Source organism: Lupinus angustifolius, unplaced genomic scaffold (genome assembly GCF_001865875.1).
Source record: "Lupinus angustifolius cultivar Tanjil unplaced genomic scaffold, LupAngTanjil_v1.0 Scaffold_78_8, whole genome shotgun sequence".
NCBI classification, from domain to species: Eukaryota; Viridiplantae; Streptophyta; class Magnoliopsida; order Fabales; family Fabaceae; genus Lupinus; species Lupinus angustifolius.
The window spans coordinates 1-13,341 of NW_017723734.1; the positions used below are offsets into that span (position 1 = coordinate 1).

Genomic DNA, 13,341 nt, shown 5'->3' on the forward strand with positions numbered 1-13,341 from the left:
ATATATATATATATATATATATATATATATATATATATATATATATATATATATATATATATATATATATATATATATATATATATATATATATATATATATTACTTGTGCAATCAACAGCAGATTTTATACAATTTTGATCAAACAAAATTCTAACGACACTTCAAACCTACAAGGCTGAAGCATTTGAAAATCAACAGCATTCTTAAGCAGGGACTAATCTACCAACAGAAACTGAACCAAATGGTTCATGTGAAGAATTGTCTGCCTTTGCCTACAACAACAGCCCAGCCTTAATCCCACTAGGTGGGGTCGGCTCCTTTCTCAACAAATTTAAAAAATAATAAAAATGTAAAGGATTGCCTACCTTGAAATCAAAGGTTTGCTTAGTTGACTCAAGATATACTGTATTGTGTTCAGATCCAGAACCTCCATCTTTCCGTGGCCTAAAACACATCATCAAACTGCAGTCTTTTGCAGTTGCTGCTATCAGGTAGTCCCTTACAACCCTCAAGCTTTCATTTAATGAAGCAGAATGCAAAGAGGTATACTTTTTTGCTTGCTCTTCACCCAATTCTCTACATACCATGCATTGTTGGCTAGTAATGTCATAATATGCATGGATCGCTCCTTCTATGTCAACATTATCAAGCTTCTGAACCTCCAGGAGCTGATTAAGGACTCCTGATTTTGTCAAAGCCTCAGCCACAAGAGTTAGCAAGCTCTCTGTACATAGACCATCATTAGCTTGAATGAAAGATTTAAGTACATCTTCAAATGCTTTTGCGATACCAAAATTTGTATCTTCTGCACCGCCTCCCAGTCCTCCAAATATGATAGAGCCATCAAAAAATACCCGGAAATTGTTTTGAGGGGTTGTAAAGAGATCCTTGATTGCTTTATGAATTCTTTCTTTGGACCCGGAGAACAGATCAAGTGGATTGTATTCACTTTGCAGTGATATCTGCAATGATAAAGGGAAATTTTATATTTTCAATTTAAAGCTAAAAAGAATAATGTATATTGAAGAGACATTGCAGTAATGTCCACCAATAGAACAAAGGATGAAATGCTGAGACTAAACGATATGACAGCATAAATTAGTATGCACAGGGATACCTCTTCTTCATGCAATTTCAGGGCTTGGTGCATTTCGAAGCGAGTTATCCTCCTTTTGATAGTAGTTTCTTTGGATATAAATCTTGAATTAGGAAGAAATCCGCATTTGGGCTACTTTTTCAAAACAATACGTACGATGTTACAACCAAGCAAAAGAGAGAGGAAGCAGAAGCAGGTGAAATAGTCAATTTAAAGTTTTAAGCTGAAGTGTTGTCTAATGGTAGAAGGGGAAAAATGCTGCCAGAGAATACTAATCTATGACATTATGGAGAATATACCTTGATCTCAATAGATATGCAGGAGCTACATTCTAGATTACCTGAAATGAAACAGAGAGCTCACAACAGATAATCTTAAATGTTTTCCAAATATGTTATAGGGTAAGAACTCAGAAAACTTAAATCACTTGATTACTGGATTAATATTACAGGAGGCAACATCCAAAATGAAAGACGGCAGCAGTGAGTTAGGGTGTTCTAATTGGAGTTAGATGAAGCATCTTAAAAGAATACTCGATTGATTAACAGCATGATAGATTCCATCCCCAACATAAAATTTCTCCTCCCTTCATTACTTTTTCCCACTAAAAGTTTGTATAATCTTGCAATTTAGTTCATGTTTGGATTCCAACCAAGTGAGGTAAAATAATCCAATCATGTGCTGAAGCCAGTATGTAATCAAAAGGTTAAATAATAACTTCTCCCACTTCTACAGATGGGGTATTTCCTTTTTTTGGTGATAACCAAGGGTACATCCTCACCCTATGGATAAGAAATTAATCTCTTTCAAGATGTGTGGTTGTCCCTCTCTACAAGTGTTCTTCACAGGGATCGAACCTTGGCCTGTAGCCTTGTTACCATTCTTGGGGAATTGGGATTCAACAAGGTCTTAAACCATTGACAGATTGACCAACTCCTTGTTGGTTGATGGGAGACTTCTTAACAAGCAACAAAACAGTGTAAAATGAAAGAAACATAATGACCATAATAACTGCATAAAGGAAAATATATATATGAATCGAAGAAAAACAAAATTAATGTCGAAAATGTAAGGCTTTAAGTTACTCATGCAATGCATGTGTAAATGCTCAAGAATCAGTTAAGTTGGTGAAGATTAAAACTAGGATCTCAATCAGATTAGAAAAAGCTAATACTTAGAGAATAAATTTATATAATAATTCCACATAAAGACAGCCCAATACCATGACTGAAGACTGAATGATCAGACATGAGAAGCACAGAATCACATTGCGTGTCGACCTGGGCATTATCAACTCGCCAAGGAGGACGTTGGCAAATTATATCCTTTTCAACTGATTCAAGAAATTCGGTCGACACCAGGACATGCATCTAGCAAAGTATCAACGTATAGGTCAGAAATCATAGACACTAACTTTCTCCCTTAACATCTTAAACAAATAAACATGTTATCCAAAAAAGTTCATGCATTGATAATTGATTAATACACGAGATCAAGGTTTTAAATTATGTCCACAGCTGAAATTTCAATAAGCAATACTGTGCTTTTTATAATCTCCATATCGCGACTGCAATTGCATTTTCCTAAAATTATCCGCAATTGCAGTAAAAGCAACACAATCGCAACTAGAATTTAAAACATTATGCAAGAGTCGCAAACATTTATGCATATTGCATACCCCGGCATCCACGAATTTAGAACCAAGCAAAGGCTTCATAACATGTTGAACAAAGAGTCTCCCTGCAATTTCTTTATCCGAAGAAGAGATAAGCTCATCCACATCTTTCCAAAGAAGACGTTCATGAGCAGTGAGAGCAGATGGGCTTCTCACAGTCACTACATCACTCCTTGGAGCCTTACGTATCCGCATCACTTTCCCAATCTACATTTCCAAAATCACACATTCCATTATTAACATTATATTTCAGATATCATATTCATTATTAACATTATAGAAAATGAAAAAAGAATAAAAGGAATTATGAACACACAAAAAGAGGAGAAGATCCAATGTAAGAAAGAACAAGATTTGCAGCTCCTTCGCCTCTATAAACCCAATCAGCAGCGTCGTTTTCTCTTAAAATCACCTCCATCCAACAACAACAGATTTATTTTCCCTGAATTAATACAATGTAATCGGTGAAGCATTTCATCAAACAGTTACACGATACTCGAAATCAATGAAATAATAAAAAAGGAAACATTGAAATTTGAGAAACAGTACCAATCACAGTATTGAATTCTCACATTCAACTCATACACGCTGAGCTCCTTTAACATGTGATCTTTCTGTTTTAGGGAAACTCTCATCAAATAATAATAGTAACAATTATTTATTTAGGGTAACAATATTAATTTTATTTTCATTAACATAATAACATGACTGTAATATTATTTTGATATTTTATTATGACTACTTCTTAACACATAACTTTTTATATAGTATTTATTATTAATAATAATGCATATAAATTAAAATTAGTGGTTCTCTAAAAAGTACCAAATCTATTTCAAAACTAACCAACTCAAATGAAATGCTAATTTGTATATTATAAAGTTACTTTCCATATAAAAACTCACTATTAGAGCTTGTTTGGGAGTTGGATTTTGGAGGGGAAGGAAAGGAAAGGAAAGGCATGAGAGTCATCTCACAAGTGTATTTCATGGCTCCCAAGCCTTCCCTTTCCCTTCCTTCCCCTCCAAAATTTAACTCCGAAACAAACCCTTAGTTTCTTAATAAGTAATGGATGTGGGTTATGCTGATGAGAATTATATCTCTAATACTAGCATTTATAGGTAATGTCACTTGTTACATTGCAACAGAAATAGACCATTCCTAAAGGATAATTAGAATTCATATCTAGTAATCAATCCTTATACATAAGAGGTTACAAAGTTGCTATTGTTATATATATATTATGCAATGTGAGACTTGTATAAATGCATCAGTTTCTACCATCAACACCATCATGAGAGTCTCTATTTTCTCTTGCTTTATTCCACTTCTCAATGTTTCTGAGTCTAGCATACATCTTTCGAATTCGGATCAGCTTTTGAGAGTTTTGAGCAATCAAAGTATCTGTTGAGGGACTCTCACCTAAAACCACCTCGTATCCGTCGCGAAAAGAATCCATTCCTTCAGCTAGAAGTTGCCAAAACAAGCCACCAACAGCAGCCCCACCACCACTTGCTGATGCATATATCGCGGAATAGACCGTGTCGAAAAACCGGTCCCTTGGTGCTGAGTTTGAACCCAAGTTTTTTGTTGAAATCCCAAACTCTGCAAATAGAAGTGGCTTGTGAAGGATGTTCTGTGCATCTTGGATGTGCTCATTGAGCCACTTGCCTAGGAATGTTATTTGCTCTTCATAACTTGAACTTGTTAGCCTGATCATGGAAAATAGACCAATCAATTCACCATTATCAATAAAAGTAACATTTCAACTAATACAAATAACATCATTAGATATTACAAATCATTCTCATTTGGAAAATGATATATCCTCCTATTATATCCTCCGACCCACAAGAAGATAATATGTGCCATAATAACATACTTTATTTATTAATGATTATATTGTAAGTGACATGTGTCACTTTTTTTTTGGGTAAGAGGATTAATGAGAAGATTTAGTATGATGATATAGCAATGTTGTTCTGATTTATAAAGAAAAGGATTGATAATAAGAATAGAAATGAAAAGTGACAAGCACCATTGATCAGGGTAGGAGTGAATTGTTGCAAAATCAATGGCAGGGATTTGGTTATTAGCAATGAAATCTGTCCCTACTCGGAAATTGGGATTTGAGTCTTGCTTTGATGGTCCATAGAAACCTTCTAGACCAGCTTCTAGCAAATGGTTTCCATCTATGGATTTCAAGTAAGATGCCATTTCAGTAATCCATGCCTGCAAGAATTAAAGGGAACTCAGATTAATCGAATATTTTCATATTAATTATGATATGAATGGAAAGAATATTCACTATTTCTTTAAGTTTCTATATTTGATTCATTAACCATATTGATCAAAATTTCCCTTTTTAGTAAGCATGAAGCACTCAATAAATTTCTTCTTACTACTAACTTCATATGAATCATCAAGTATTTGTCCTTGTATGTCTAAATATAGTGACCAAAACTCAAATATAGAAACACCCATAATAAAAAATAGGAATACAATTGAGTAGGTGAAGAATAGTTATACCTGAACTGTGTTTCCTGATTGATCAGAAGGGCACCTAATCTCATTCATAAGCTCCCAAGCCATTATAGTTGGGTCATCTTTGTAAGCAATACCCGTAAGGCTATTCTTTCTTGTAAGTACACTCTACAATATTTTTTAGTAAAGCTATTAGTAAAGCTATACACTAACAGTATAAGAGTTTTTTATATTGTCAGTAAATCATCTATTATTGATTTGTTAACCATCATTCACTTTCAAACAAAAGTAAATGATGTACCGACAATATAAAAGAATTTACAATGTCGATGCATAAATTTTTAACTCTTAGTATTAAGTGGGAACATATATTTGGTAAGATATTAAGTGGAACATTTAAGTTCAGAGCAGCAACTTTAATTAGCAACAAAAGATAGTTAGAATATTTATTTGTGTTACACTAATTTGCTGCCTTCTATTTATTTGTATGATTGATTTATTCTCTCTTAGGAGCATTTTCAAGAGAATACTAGAATAATCATATTAATAACATAAATGTTATAGAACAAATAATGACAAATATTAATAAACATGTACATTTTTCCCTTACTTCCAAAAGAATAATAGTAATTGAAAAAGGGAAAAGAGAGAGAAATAAATGTACCTTGATGTGGTTTTTGTAGTATCCTTTGACTAGAGGATTTGTGAAGAAATCATCTTCAGAATTAATTGAGTACTGGCCCTGACTTCTAGCCCAATCTACATATTGTTTCTTTCCTCCTAAACTCTCATAATTATTCACCAAACTCAAAACTAATTTGATCCCATATTTTCTGGCTTCGGCTATTGCAAAGTCCAACCCCTTTTATTATCAATCCAACAAAATTGAGTCAACATATGGAAAATATCACATATATTGTTTACTATACTATGACTACAACCATACAACTAAAAATTAAGAAAAAAAATAGTGTGTCTAAAGAAAGGTTAAGGATGGTATATAACCATAATTATGCTTCCAATTTCAAGTGTGATGAAGAAGCATCACATTGTATATAAGTTTATTAATAAAAAAGTATATAAATGGTGAATCCATAGATCTATTGCCTTAAGGTTTGGGGTTAAGATATTGTGTCAAATTCATTTATATACTTCTTTCATTTAGGATTAGTTTGGGAATTGAATTTTGGATGAGAATGAAGAGAAATGGAAGACTTAGGAGCCATAAGATACATTTGTGATATGACTTTCAAGCCTTCTCTTTCCCTTCCCCCTACAAAATTCAACTCTGAAACTAACTCTTAGTATATGATTTAGAACACTAATGAATGGGCAAACAATTGTATAGTTTTGGTTGTATAAATGGTCTACATAAATGTATCACCCAATTTTTTTATTAGTAATTGTGGTAAATTCATTGTAATTATGAATATGGTCGTGCCACACTCTAAAACTTGATATGAAAGTTTGCAAGCTCTAAATATTAATTCATTCAAAAACTAGTCCATTAAAGTTTTTTTTCAATTGATAAAATCTCTACCCATACTCCACAAGATTATTATCGAATAATATTACTAATGTGGAGATTTTTTTGATGGATAGTACATAAGAATGTAAGCTTAGTTTGAGATTAGATCTTACTCACCTTGACTTTTGTTCATAAAAAAACTGAAAAAATTGAGATCTAAGAGTGAAAGAGTAATAATTACCCGAAACATTTCCTCATTATATGATCCAGGTGAATTTTGTAGTGGCTTATAACCAGCATCACTGAAAGCCCAAGTTCTAGCTATATTAAGACCATGATTTGCAGCCTCTTGAAAAGTTGATGTAACTTTGTTTCTCTGAGATGGATCAGAAGCAACATACATTAACCAATATGCATTGAAACCATTTGCATAGTAAGGGCTTCCATTCAGTATAAGCTGCACCCCTCTTGCTTTCACAAACCCTTCTTCTGCTTCCACATAGATCCTTTGTTCTACTGTCACAGACACAACTATGACAAATACAAAGAACCACCAATGCTTCATGCTTCTGCTTTCTCTCTTTGGTGCTGAACCAAATCAAGATTCTGTCCTAGTTTATAAGGTAAGTATAAGTGTATATGTATTTGATAGGAAACATGTTTATATATACATATAAAAGTGGGTACTATAGTTATATTCTTCTGTATGTATTATATTGATGAATTGTCAGTGTAAAAATTTATATAAAGTCAATACACCATTATTTATTTGTATTATTTGTTGAATAGCCGATAATGATCAAACGATAGTAAATAATGAAATGACAATTAGTGCATATATTTTTCTCTCATATTCTATTACAATTAATAAAGTGTCACCAAAAATAAACTAAACGGGTGTGTGGCAGTTGAGAAAAAGAGAAAGAGTGATAAAGGAGGATGGGGATCACCTATCCTAACTTGGTATCTTTATTCCTATCTGTTTCACTCATATATTGACATATGAAATTAATATATTATTTTAATAAAATAAAAATAAATTGAGATGTTATTTTTAATTTGTTAACAAACATCGATTGAGACATGGAACATGAACTTTTATGATAGAGGATCCCGTTCCTAGCAAAGAGAAGTGTAAGTAATTTAAGTGTGAACGAGACAAGCCCACTAGTCATTGTCACAGACCCGTGAAAAAAAATTGTGTGGTTAAAATTATGTATCATATAAAATTAAAAAAGAATATCCAATAATAAACCAATACATATCTATTTATGGTGTTTATATTTATCTCTTATTTATTATGTGGTAAACATAGATGATTATTTCTCGCAAAACTATTTCTAATTTATTTTATGTGGTAAACATAGATGATCATTTTGGTTTTATCACAATGTTATTTCTCATAATTATCAATTTTCAACTAAAAATTGAAACTTAAATGTCATTAAGTTGCTAATGAAAATATCTACACGCCCCTTATATTATTGTTTAAACCATACTTCTTTGAAACTAATTTTTAAGCTACAAAGTCTATATCATTTATCATTAATTCTTTAAAAAAATTTAATTCAAATGAATTAGGAATTAATATCTCAACTTTTGAGTCCATGGAGTAATACGGAAGTTATTGTCTCACTAAGCATCTTAATCTTAACATTTATCTTAAAAAAACTTTATTAACAAAACCAACTCACAAAATCAACAATCAAATTATACATCTTTTATATGATTTTAAAGTATGCATTTTTAAATTATACATTAGTACCTTATTATTCCTTGGCAAAAAAAATTGTTAGTCACGCCCATAACAAAGTCAGATTTGTGGAATTTAAAGGCTTAATTTGCGGCAAAAGCTTTGGGATTAGATTGTCCTCTCATTTGGGACTAGGAGACACTATTATGAACTAATGATGAGTTATTCTTTGTTTTGCTTTCCCTTGCAATCAAAAGACAAGTTTATGACATAGTAGACTTGGATTAATATTTAATTTGTATTTATAAAGTTTATGTCAAATTGCAGGTCATCCTTCTCGATAAAATTCATTTGTCAGTTGAGTTTTGGAGGAGATGAAATGAAAGAGATTTCAAAGTAATTAAATACATTTATGAGATGATTCAAAAGTCTTCGATTCTTACTTTTCAAAACTTAACTCAAAAACTAATCCTCTCATTACCTTTACATTGAGACAAAAGAGAGATTAAATAATAATAATAAAAAAGACAATGTTTGGTGGGTAGCTAATTAAGCACCATGTATATGGATTTTACTACTTCAAAATCAAAACCCGTTGAAATATTTTTTGTTAAATCCAAACTAAGGTTATAACATAAATTAATTTTAGTATGAAAACCTTGTCTATTTTAAAAAGTGAAAAACATGAATAGCCGATTATCACGGATAGGACTTAGGTCCCTTTCATCTACCAATACATTCCACAATCTAATTTGGTTATAGTTGGACTCAAGAATTGAACACAAAATAAATAATCATATCATGTTACAATAATTTGGTTTGTAAATCGGATTTGAAGAATAATAAGCAATTTTAAGGGGTTTCTCTTTATACACCAAGTCTTCTCCTTCTAAAGTTCATAAATAGTAGCAAATAACCTAAAGTAGTGGAGGTTAGTGTTAGATATTTTATTATGTATACCCCTTGAGTTAGTATTATGGAGGTGGTGAGTGGTGACCACAGAGTTTTTGGTGTAGGACTTATATGGGTCACATTAATGGGGTAGCAATCTAGACACTACTACGTGCATTGACATTGGCACATGTATATGCCGACATGGAAGATTTTATCATGATGTGTGTTCTCCAATAACATGATAGAACGTGACTGAATGGATGAAAAATATATGGGCAATGCATGTGAATTTCATTCAACCAATCTGCTTTTCATGTTCATTGTCATTAATTGCTTTTTCAGGAAGGATAAGGCACCGACGCGCTTCAGTAATTGGAACTGGGAATGGCAGAGGAGATGAGAAGTGATTGAAACCAATGCTCTGAGGACACTATGCTCTCACACCCATTCGATTATTGACTAGACTTGAAAATGATTCTGAATTACAGTTTTAATTAAACTAAGGATTGAATCACTTTGAACCATAGAAATTTCAGTCTAACTATGTTAACTTCGGTTAAACCAAGATAACTCAAAGTAAATTGGATGGTTCCCTTAAAAAAAAACAAAACACTACTTGTTACTTATTGAAACTTTTAGAGTAAAATTTGCTAGTCATCCCATTAAGTCACCAATTTTTTGAAGTTCCAAATTGTTTGCACAGTTCCTTAAAATCCATCCTAGTCTCGTTATAAAATGTAATAATAATGATATAATAATATGAGCCATTCAATATTAATTTTATTTTTTTCTAAGTAGATTAAATTCCCTGCCACGCCCATGCATGTTAAGCAACAACCATCATATTAAGATTCAAAATAAATGGTTCATATAAAACTTGTGAAATCACTTGCATTGATACATCAAACACTAAAAATGGGCATACATGGTTCTACACGGCACTCGCCTTTCCCAACGTAGAGAACAGAGTTTGGAATATTAACTGAACAATTGCTTCCTTAACCAGGAAAGAGCCATAATTCTAAGCCTAGAAAATGTCTGGTATTATTGGGAATGAAAATAATCCCTATTTCATGAATTTGAACAAAACAAGAATATCCCTTGAAGCCATTTCAAGATTGGAATTGATAACAACGATTTTAAAGACCTCATTTTTGAAGAGCTTTTTCTGCTTTACCGGGTAGAACATTATCAGGAAGAATAAGCTCTGGTGGGATCTCACGAACAACACCTAGCATAGAGTCGTACTCCTCATCTTTATGTGCATGCTTCTTTCGCAACACCTTCTCAAACTCGATATCTTCAGAAGACTTGGAATTTTCAGCTGCATGGACCTGTGCAAGGTTAGTATAATTTATGGCTGACTGGGAGATGAAAGCTATCTCTTCATCAGTGAGCTTTCTCAGGAACTTTGCTGGATTTCCAGCCCAAACCTGCAAAATGCGAAATAGTTTGTGTATAAATCATGGATTATACATATTGTTATAACAAACATTCAAGATGAGCGGCCTAACTAATAATAACACTACATTTTGAAATATTTAACGAACAAAGACTATCATTTTGAAATATAATCACATACACATATTAGGGCTTGGATACTCAAAATATTTATAATTTTCATTGTGCCATGGTGATAGGGTGATAGTGCTGATACAAAAGATAGCCAGAGTGCCAGACAGCAGGCTTGAGACTAGGGGACATTAAAGTTTGAAGAAAGAATAAGAGCTTTATATCTCATAAACCTCTCCGGTACCAAAATATCACAAGACTGCTAGATAAAAATTAAAAACACAATAAAAGGCATCATAAAATACTGACAAAAACAAACCCTTCAAGAAATTTTTAAGGCATATCTTCTATTCTACAATATTTACAATATTTATTATAAATGATCCAAGTAAGAAGTAATTATTAAAAACCTAAAATTTCATGAAACCTTGCAGCAACCAACAACGACTGCTAGGATCAAACCAAGACACTGGGTCCTATAAGAAAACAAAACTTTCCGATAGGCCATTTAGGTCTAGATCTTTTTATAATGGCTCTACTAAACATTTTTCTTGGTTTTCCTCTCCCTCTAATGATGATCCTAAATCTCATTAATTTGATAATCCAAACAGCACACACCCACCGACTTACCTCACCACTTGGAATCCTTGTATTTTGTCTCACAAGTGCTCCAGCAGCCACCATGGCATTCTTCTCAACAACGACACCATCAAGTAGTATAGCGCCCATACCAACAAAAGCCTCATCATCAACAGTACAACCATGTATAACAGCACTATGACCTGGTCAGTGGAAAAAACTAACATAAACTCTCCATTAAGGGTAGAACATGGCAGCATTCATGGTCAATCATAGGAAAATATTACTGACCTATAGTAACATTATTCCCAATAATAGTGGGCAACACCTTCCCACTTAAATTTGACTTTGCAACATGCACCAGGGAATTATCCTGTATGTTAGTTCCACTTCCAACACTGATGCTGTTAACATCACCTATTCATAAAGTGAAGTTCAAACATGATTGCCATGTATATCATTATCACCAATACAGAGACTCGGCAAAAAATTCAGTCAATTTACATCAAACAAACAGAGAACTGCAAAATCCCAAGAAAACTGCATTCGGAAATAAAAAAAAGGCTGCTTTATTGGACAATTTCTTTGTTGATAAAAAATATTACAAGAGGATAAGACATCCTCACAACAAGGAAAAAGAAACACCTAAAAACTAAGCAAAAGGGGCATGCAACAAAACATACCCATATCTACCATAGGAACACCACTAAAGGACCCACTTGCAGAGAGCACCAAAGTGAATCCAAAAGAGGTCACAACATAGTTACTTGGTATGCGGTGTGGGTAATAGTACACATATCATCGCTTTTTACATTAATTTTATGAGATCTTCGTGTCAAGCCCGATAAGTGGTAGACAGTGCAGTGAATTTGGTATACATTACGTAAGATAAATGAGAGAATCATGTAACTACAGGTCACACTATCCCAAACAAAATTAAAATGAAATAAAATTCATAGTTACTTGGTACGGGTTCATGGTTCTATTGGCTATAAAGTCGATCACTCTTTACATTAACTTTATGAGACCTTTCTATGACGAAATCGGTGCTTAAGTCGGTACGAGTACCTAAGGTAATTGAATTATGTAACTATAATAAAATTGCAGTAATCAAATCATTCGATAAAAAATTCCTAAAGCCTATTGACATATAATTGATAAAGAGTAATGGATTGATTACCTCTCAAAACAGAGCCATACCAAATTGAAGAACCTTTTCCAATGTGAACATCACCAATAACAGAAGCACTTGGTGCAACAAATGCATCTTTATCAACAGCAGGAGCCTTATCAAATATATTCATCAGAGTTCGATGCCGCGACACTAAACATAATAATAATAAATAAATAAAATCATTCGAAAATAAATAAAATTAAAATCCAATATAACACCTGCACCGATCCAAGCAAAAACGACGGCGTATCGATAGAATAAATCAAACAATCAACGGAGAAATTTGAAATAAGAAATAATGATATGTAAGAAATGGAATTGAAAAGAAGATAGAAATTGGATCTAAAACTAACGTTGTTCTTGGAAGTAGTAATTTCCCTGAAGACGTGAACCAAGACGATCAACGGCTTGGCCAGTTTCACGAATCCAGAATCCAACGGTGTAGATGACTCTTCCAAGAGTTCCCATTTCACAGTGATTCTTACGTTTCTCTCTTCTAAGTTCTAACCTTCGATTGAAACGGAGACACTGCAACCTAACCAGTTCTAGTAGCGTAGTATATCCCTCCGCTTCGTAAACGAGGGTAAAATGGGGTTTCTTGTTAATATGAAAGCCCGAAGTTACTCGTAAGCCCTAGTCTCAACAAGCCTGAATCGTAATGGGCCCAAGTGGGCTGGGCTAGCTTGTGAATTTCATTTTGTTTTAATGGAAGTCTTTTTTTTTTGTGCTTTACGTAACCATTTGATGTTTTTAATGAAAATAAG

At 33.0% G+C, this 13,341-nt stretch overlaps 3 protein-coding genes across 4 annotated transcripts; all 3 read right to left on the reverse strand.

Moving 5' to 3' along the window:
• Nucleotides 1-145: 145 nt before the first annotated feature.
• LOC109339489 (inositol-pentakisphosphate 2-kinase-like) lies at nt 146-3,387 on the reverse strand. Of its 2 annotated transcripts, XM_019576938.1 has the most exons (7): nt 3,323-3,387; nt 3,090-3,215; nt 2,777-2,980; nt 2,321-2,468; nt 1,398-1,438; nt 1,120-1,230; nt 146-964 (listed from the first exon to the last, which is right to left on the reverse strand). In XM_019576938.1, the coding sequence occupies exons 2-7, from the start codon at nt 3,189-3,191 to the stop codon at nt 275-277; spliced, it is 1,296 nt and encodes a 431-aa protein (XP_019432483.1). In that variant the 5' UTR covers nt 3,192-3,215; nt 3,323-3,387; the 3' UTR covers nt 146-274. The 2 variants fall into 2 exon arrangements, with proteins under 2 accessions (XP_019432483.1, XP_019432484.1); XM_019576939.1 differs by lacking the exon at nt 3,323-3,387 and having other exon boundaries at nt 3,090-3,316.
• A 468-nt stretch (nt 3,388-3,855) lies between these two features.
• On the reverse strand, nt 3,856-7,378 carry LOC109339493 (mannan endo-1,4-beta-mannosidase 7-like). Its single transcript, XM_019576946.1, has 5 exons — nt 6,967-7,378; nt 5,922-6,119; nt 5,303-5,425; nt 4,812-5,005; nt 3,856-4,485 (listed from the first exon to the last, which is right to left on the reverse strand). Exons 1-5 carry the CDS (start codon nt 7,288-7,290, stop codon nt 4,044-4,046), a joined length of 1,281 nt encoding a protein of 426 aa, XP_019432491.1. The 5' UTR covers nt 7,291-7,378; the 3' UTR covers nt 3,856-4,043.
• A 2,760-nt stretch (nt 7,379-10,138) lies between these two features.
• LOC109339494 (gamma carbonic anhydrase 1, mitochondrial-like) lies at nt 10,139-13,123 on the reverse strand. Its single transcript, XM_019576947.1, has 5 exons — nt 12,931-13,123; nt 12,584-12,727; nt 11,695-11,820; nt 11,455-11,606; nt 10,139-10,745 (listed from the first exon to the last, which is right to left on the reverse strand). The coding sequence occupies exons 1-5, from the start codon at nt 13,043-13,045 to the stop codon at nt 10,461-10,463; spliced, it is 822 nt and encodes a 273-aa protein (XP_019432492.1). The 5' UTR covers nt 13,046-13,123; the 3' UTR covers nt 10,139-10,460.
• Nucleotides 13,124-13,341: the final 218 nt, after the last annotated feature.

Coding starts and splice junctions, on each gene's coding strand:
- LOC109339489 (XM_019576938.1), bottom strand. CDS start 3,191: ATGGAGGTGATTTTAAGAGAAAACGACGCTGCTGATTGGGTTTATAGA. Junction 2,981..3,089: donor TTGGATCTTCTCCTCTTTTT/GTGTGTTCATAA, acceptor TTGGAAATGTAG/ATTGGGAAAGTGATGCGGAT. Junction 2,469..2,776: donor CTAAATTCGTGGATGCCGGG/GTATGCAATATG, acceptor ATACTTTGCTAG/ATGCATGTCCTGGTGTCGAC.
- LOC109339493 (XM_019576946.1), bottom strand. CDS start 7,290: ATGAAGCATTGGTGGTTCTTTGTATTTGTCATAGTTGTGTCTGTGACA. Junction 6,120..6,966: donor ATAATGAGGAAATGTTTCGG/GTAATTATTACT, acceptor TGATAATAAAAG/GGGTTGGACTTTGCAATAGC. Junction 4,486..4,811: donor CACTCCTACCCTGATCAATG/GTGCTTGTCACT, acceptor TTCCATGATCAG/GCTAACAAGTTCAAGTTATG.
- LOC109339494 (XM_019576947.1), bottom strand. CDS start 13,045: ATGGGAACTCTTGGAAGAGTCATCTACACCGTTGGATTCTGGATTCGT. Junction 12,728..12,930: donor TTACTACTTCCAAGAACAAC/GTTAGTTTTAGA, acceptor TATTATGTTTAG/TGTCGCGGCATCGAACTCTG. Junction 10,746..11,454: donor CAAGGATTCCAAGTGGTGAG/GTAAGTCGGTGG, acceptor CGCATTTTGCAG/GTTTGGGCTGGAAATCCAGC.